Source organism: Penaeus japonicus, unplaced genomic scaffold (genome assembly GCF_977035675.1).
Source record: "Penaeus japonicus unplaced genomic scaffold, GWHDUDI00000001_assembly GWHDUDI00000029, whole genome shotgun sequence".
Lineage (NCBI taxonomy): Eukaryota > Metazoa > Arthropoda > Malacostraca > Decapoda > Penaeidae > Penaeus > Penaeus japonicus.
The window spans coordinates 16,219,672-16,227,171 of NW_028234431.1; the positions used below are offsets into that span (position 1 = coordinate 16,219,672).

The 7,500-nt window shown below is 35.3% G+C and overlaps 1 protein-coding gene across 1 annotated transcript in view; it reads right to left on the reverse strand.

Moving 5' to 3' along the window:
* Positions 1 to 7,500, reverse strand: part of LOC122258865 (phosphatidylserine synthase) — a 41,090-nt gene that overhangs the window by 24,268 nt on the left and 9,322 nt on the right. Inside the window, exons 2-5 of the mRNA XM_043025135.2 lie at positions 7,342 to 7,500; positions 6,948 to 7,022; positions 6,213 to 6,374; positions 1 to 3 (exon numbers count right to left, since the gene is read on the reverse strand). The exon at positions 1 to 3 is cut by the window's left edge and continues 149 nt beyond it; the exon at positions 7,342 to 7,500 is cut by the window's right edge and continues 28 nt beyond it. Coding sequence (XP_042881069.2) covers positions 1 to 3; positions 6,213 to 6,374; positions 6,948 to 7,022; positions 7,342 to 7,500 — 399 coding nt within the window. The remainder of the gene's footprint in view (positions 4 to 6,212; positions 6,375 to 6,947; positions 7,023 to 7,341) is intronic.

Here is a 7,500-nt window from a genome sequence, read left to right on the forward strand (position 1 = left end):
AACCTGAGGATTCAATTTCAAAGGATTTAGTGTATTCATTCTTTGCATTAATAGTGAGAGAGTGAGATTTCCCTAAACATCATTTAAATTCAACATTCACAATAAACTTTTTCATTCAGCTACATCCTCACGTAGAGTAGGAAAACCTGGAAAGTCTTTGAATGCTATTTCTATACATATACATCAGTACTGATAATGGAAAATAAGCAACACATGAAACAATGCTTTATTTTTGTATATGCTCTAAGGTATTCATATGCAAAGGTGCCAAACTTAAGTAAAGCCATATCCTAATGGTGGTATGTAGATGGCATCATGCCATTTTCACACTTTAAGAAAAGGGGAGCCATGTTCTTTCATTACTTTAAATTTTCTTTTTATAAACTGACCTTTTCAATTTAAAAATGTTTTGGTAATATCCTTTTAAACAATACTAAGGACCCTGAGAAGTCTTTATTCAGTGTGAATTTTGTTACTTTTCAGGGTAAACTCAAGTAAAAATGACCTTATTTTTTCATTCCCCTTGCTTAACCCTTTCTGGAGGGGTGGTACACTACGGTACTGCGCATTCTAGGCCCGTTCTCTGGGTGACGCCATACTGCGTCATTTATTTAACTGATTTAGGCCTATGCATTCGAGAGCCCCGGCATTGTAACATGCAAGGCTGGAATGCCCCCGTCGTGAGTGGGTTAATTAGAAATTGTAAAACCATATAACTGAAGGTCATATAAAAGCCTTTTAGATAATACCTTATTTTTCTAAATCCTTTTATTGGTATGAACTGTACTCAATTTTGAATTAAGGAAAAATGTGAAACTGAGAAAAACTACTTCAAACTTTTGTTTAACACATTTTGTTCCTTGTCCCTTACTGATGATTTTGTAAGACAAATACCAAGCAAAGCAGCTATGACACTAGGAGCTATCTCATGCTGCATGTGCTGCCACCTGTTGCTATGTTTTTTGTCAAAATTAATGAATAACTCCACCATCATGTTATAAGTTTTATTATGATAGAATATAATTTTTCACAGCACATCATAATCTACATGGACAGAGTAAATGGGGGTGAAAGGTATACATGATTTTTAGTGGTATTATGACACATCTGTCTAAAACTGGTGAAGACATCATCTGCCCCCTTGGAAGTACAAACAGGGAGTAAAAACCGAGCCAGTAGACTCATGTGGATGTTCATTTCATCTTTTTTGCTGTGTCAGTACTTACATACGCATTTACTATAGGCTGCCCTGGGAGGCAAGTGGGTATTTATAATTTTTCATTTTTTTTCTTCTCAGCTTATCCCTATTTGGGGTCACCATTTTTGATGAGCTTTCTTCAAGTACTCCTCTTGTATACTATTGCTATATCATCTATGTTCTTTTCCTTCAAGTCCCTTTTTATACAAAATTTCCATCTGGTTTTGGGTATACCCTTTCTTCTATTTCCTTCTACTTCCATTTCCATAACCTCTCTCCCAACATGTTCTTCACCCTCCCTTCTCTTTACATGGTCAAACCACCTCAGCCTAGACTCTTGGATTTTCTTTGAGACTTCCCCTACTTCGGCTGTCCCTCTTATATATTAATTTCTGATCCTATCTTTCCTGGTAACTCCTGACATCCACCTAAGCATTTTCATCTCTGCCACATCTAACTTTCTTTCTTCTTTATGTTTAAGAGGTGCTGCTTCCAGGCTGTAGGTTAATGCTGGTCTAACTACAGTTTTGTGTACTTTTCCTTTAAGTTTAACTGGCACTCTTTTATCGCAAATGACCCGACACCTTCCGCCAGTTGTTTTCATTAAATATGTCAAATTACAGCCAAAATTCACCTCTTAGCAAGCAGAAGTTCACAAAATACAAAGTACAACAGAGTCATTTTACAAGCTCATGCACTCCCGAAAGAGCAGATGTGGGGGAGGGGGGGAGGCATATTCTCTTTTGGTCATCTGTATCAGATTACTTCTTATTTCATCAATATGGTGATTGGTGATATATATAAGTTTGTTATATCAAAATTAACAAGGCAACTGCTAACAAGCAGGAATGGGGCTCAAAATAATTTGTTAGGTATTTTCACATTTAAGTTCCTACATTGGCTTAGAATCAAGATAGGATGACTAACTAATAATATAGGTATGTTTTGATAATGAAAACTTATTTTCATGAACAAATATTTCTCAGCCAAAAAAGTGACTGTACACTGTGAAAGGTATTTTCATGGGTTACGAATCATCTTCATACTGCAGTCAGTACCTTGCTGTGTGTCATCACTCTTTCAAATTAGTGCACAGTAAAGATCATGGGTAATTTCATCTGTACTAAATACAACAACTCCTCTAAGGATGACTGTAAAAAGAACTTTTAAAGAAAAGTCTGATAGGAAAAAACAAAGATTTATCCATGTTGGAATGTTTACATGTCACCTGTACACGTCAGCTGGACCTCAGTATGATTTTTGACCATGGGCAAGTTCATGTTGCATCCAACTAGTTAACCCATTCACGCCAGGGCGATTCCGGCTCTGAATGGTCACAATGCCGGGGTTTCGAACGAATAGGCCTAGCGCCTCAGGATTCTCGGGTACACTAGCCGCGAGCCTGGGGTGTCTGCTTGCTCACCCCGAGTGCCAGCCTTGGCCAAATATCTGGTAAACGGCGTCTGACACAAACACCACGAAACGTGTCAGCACGTCATCCAGCGCGAATGGGTTCAGGATTAAATGTAGATATAGATGTCTATATAAACACTTGCTTCACTCACTTTGACTGGCAAAGTTTGTTAACAATTATAAAAAAAATAGATAATTAAATAAAGCAATTACTGTAAAAAAAAAAAAAAAAAAAAAAACTATATAATATTGACCTTCCAAAAAGAAATTACTATAAGAAAAATAAAAAAGGTTTTTTCAAATACCATATTTGAAAGCCCATAAGACACACCTGCCTCTTAGAGTCACACATTTTAGAAAAGTATTTTTTTTTACTAATATATCTTAAAAAAAGTGCTCTTTAATCTGAATGTTAGATGGTACTATAAGTTTCCCCATCCATGATTTTGTAATGTGACTTGAATATTTTTTAGAAATGTTTAGAAAATATTTAAATCACAATTTTTGGCTAAATATCACATGTAAAATAGTTCTTTTAAATGTGGTTTTGTCCTCCTTTAATCTTTTGTCACTTCCTAAGCCTAATTCACATGATCAGAAAATATACAGTATATTCTACAATATGAGTTTATTATGACCTTTTTCAATCAGATGAAATTGAAACTACATTCTTCACAATAACCATAAACCCTCAAATCAGGTAATATACATTTAGGTCAACGTTTTCCAGTGATTTTGAAACAATATTGCTAGCAAAGTATTGCATAGGGCTAAACCTCTCAGACAACAATCACAGAAGAGGTGAGTGCCCCCTCTATTTTTTTACCAGCCAGTGGACCACCTATCTCAGAAACATACCCAGCCTGCTAGCTGTATAATTCTAAATGGATTAAGCATAGCACAGCTTTCAAATTCAATTTGGTTAGTAGGAAGTAAAGCACTAAAAAGACTAGAAGAAAATAGTAAAAAAAAAAAAAAAGTTCATGTAACAATCACATGAAACATCATTAAGTCACAGGGTGTACATTAAAATAGCTGGCACCTTTGCATATGTAAATTTTTGAGTATACATGTATTTTCTTTACTTTGTATCCCAAAAGTAAACAATTGTTCGGAGCATTATCTAACCCCAGGTTCAAACAAATACTCAAAACATTGTAGCAAGTAAAATTTTTAATCTAATTTCTTTTTCTATGAATAAAATCTTAAACTGAAGTTCTCTTAAAACTAGGAGTACAAAGACATAAAAAGTATCTCCTCATCTATGTTTCTTTCTGATTTCCATATCTTTGGATAATGAACTCGAGTTGACACAAAACAAAGTTTATAAAAAAACTTTTTTGTACAGGTCATACTTGTTAGCACATTGCTAAAGAAAAAACAAAAAAACAAAAAATGTTTTTTTTTATTTTTTTTTTTTTTATTAAATCTGTTGTGACTACGTTAACCCAGTGCAGACAGGCGTCATGATATACATGATGCAGCAGTGTCATGACATACATGACAGTCAGGGATTTTGGATTACTGTGCTATTCTATTGTGCAATGAGTAAATAGTGAGTGATGATGACAATTGCAGCCATGATTATTATAATTGCAGGCAGAACAAGAAGAGGAAGGTGACTCAAAAATGCCCAGTGTCTAAAATGTGCTCCCATGCCAATAGGGATGTCTTTTACTATTGCACTCACTGTCATAAGCACAAGTTTCCTTCCTCTTCCCTACCTCTTCATGTTATCTTCACTGTAGATGGTTATATGTTGCGTATTCATTTATGACAGTATACAAATATGAAAAAATAAAGTAGCCTTTTGTCCTCCCGTAAAACAGCAATATTCCTATCACACAGTATAAACAAAATAACGAGCTGATATGGATCATATACTATAATTTTAGTCAAATGCAGCATTGATAGAGCTTGTCATATGGCACACAAAAATTAAAACACCAAAATAGCTATAGTTTTATAATGAGTGACTGAAAAGGAGTGGGAAATGTAAAAGTATGTTGTGTGAAGCTGTCTCGCTCTGAAAGAAAACCCATGCTGAAGACTGGGCAAGCAAATCTTTCTCCCATCCACTATGGGTTACTGGTCTAAACATTGGGATATTTCAAATGCATTAGCCTATTCGTCCACTCTGGTCATGGCCAAGCACTATGCACCTGATAACCCAGTGCGCAGGCCAGAAGGACAGCCATGACAAAATATCTCTTCCCCGGCGGCTGGTCCTACCACCATTTGACATTGTATCTTGTCACCTGGCGGTAACAGGTTAAAATGGTAATAAAATGTCTTATGTTCAAGTGGTGAAATTATCCAAAAATGATTGCAGATAGTCTTCAAAATAATGATTAAATAACAGTAAAAAAAACAAAAAACATTGGTACTAATTACTTGAAATTCTGGTATGATAATCAGGGTAATGTCAAAACATAAAATAGATACTATATATGATATATTACGAAAGTGATACTAATTAACTTTTGAAATAATAGGTCATCAAACGTGTAAGCCTAACACCACGGGCTATTTGCCTACACTGGCCATGGCCAAGCGCCATGCACCTGGCACACCAGCCAGGAGGATAGTCATGACAAAATATCTTGTCCCCAGCGACTGGTCCTGCCACCACTCAATATGATGTCTTGTCACCTGGTGTTAACAGGTTAACTGAAGGAATATATAGATTGTAATTTCAACAAAAGAAAAAATCCAGAATGAAAGTGATCCGACCTGCAAAAACACCCGTCACAGGAGGGCTGATATCACCGTAGAAGGTAGAGATGACATCCTAAAGAATTCCTAAATAATATAGATTTAGTAGAACTTAAAAGGAGTGTCCAATCAATAATTCAATATCTATACTTCTGTCAGCAGACCTCTGCTTCACTGTATATATTCTTCTGAATTTAAACACAATTAATGTTCATCTAATGAAAAAGATGTTTTGTTGAATTTCTATATTTGACCAAAAATTTCCAAATGTCTAAAAATATTGTGAAAGGCTAGAACTATGCTAAAAATTCTGCAATAATCTATAACTGGTATGAAACTATCGCACAATCTATATAATTTATAACTTTAACCCACTGAGTATGGGCGTCATGACATACATAATGGCACCAATTAGGCCTAAAAGATGGCGTCAATGCATACATGATGTGACATTGTGACATGTGCACAGTCATGAAGTATTATGGCTGTAACTGTGCTAGCTTCAGAGCTACAGGGTTCCATAGTCAGCCTAAACCCGCATTTTGTGATGGCCACAAGTGTCGCAGACCACCAATCCCTGACTGCCAGTTGGCTCATTAGGCACCCTATCCACAATGGGTTAAACCCATTTGAAATATCCCAATGTTTAGACTGCTGTGATGAATCTATGGTCTTGGATACTAATAAAATTACAGAATTGTTATTTCTAATTAGTATTTCTTATTTTACTGCCACCTTCACCCTCAAAATAAAATTAAACATTAAAAAATAATAAAAATAAATAAATAAATACATAAATGCCAAAAAACATAAATGAATGCCCACACTCCAGTCTTTCTGAAATATTTCTCATCACAAATTTCTATGCTAGCCTACAATATCTTACCTCTGTGATCTCCCACATGACAGAGATGGTCCAAAGGATTCCATAATGGCGCACGAGAAGGGTCTTCATGGCCCAGCCTGCGAAGTGTGCAAAGCAGAAGAAGTCGACGCTCTCCCACAGTCGCCCAAAGGAAAGGTCATCACATTTCTGCCCCCATTCACCCTGTTCGGAAGGGGGTGGGGGGCCATGTGTTAGGGTGGGGGAACAAGGGATGGTGAACAAAGGGCTGGGCAGAGCAATTTCTATGAATAGGGAGTGCTAATAGTCTCAGCAGGTTGAGCAATGAGAGTAAGTGAGAGAAGGAAGACTTTATGGATACCATGCATCAGCAAGGGCAAAGTGAAATAAGAGACAGCAGAGTAAAATAAAGCAATTAGGAGACAAAGTATTGTGATGAAAGTGCAGGCAGAGCTCATCTAAGGGATTCTGTAAATTAGCAATATCCCTTTTCAAATGAAACAAAAAGAAATACAATAAGTGACTCCTGCAACTTATATCTCATGTGTAAGCATAGTACCTTAAAAAAAAAAATCAATATAAAATAAAATGGGTAACCTTACACATATTTCGTACATGTTTTACCTAAAAGATCAAACAAAATTCACAAGTACTTCCTTTAAATAAGCAGATTATTATTGTAAAAAAATAATAATAATAAAGATAATGATAATAATAATAATAACATAAAATGCAAGATAAATAAATAGGTAAATCTACTAAATTTTAAAAAATTACCTTATCCATGTCAATCGTAAAGTTCATCAGCTCTGGAAAAAACCACTCGAACATACTGCGCACTGTTTTGTAGTCCTAAAAAGATCAGAAAAAATAACAATATCAAGTTTTAACATATATATCTATGCTCCAATAACTTTAATAATAGAAATAGAAATAGAAAAAAAATGTACTAAATAAATAATGGTAATGAAGAGAATCCTTCCATATCAAGTAGTTTAAACTAAAATCCCAAATACTTATGTGATTAAATAAAAAAAAACTATCAAAATTAATCATATTTTCAGATCTTTTATTCATCTTCAAAGATGATATATGTCCAGTAACAACAACTGTTAAGAGTGCAGTATTTCCTTATGAAATTGAAAAGTGACTTGAACAATACTTCACCTACCTGGAAGATAATGAAGAGCAGCAACAGCATGTATAAAATAGAGAGGCCAAAGACCATTCTCCAAATAGCTGGATGTGGTCTAGTGAATGGGCCATTGGGGAAGGCCATGACACTGATGATGAGAAAAAAGAACACCATGGCCAACAGACCAGATTGTAT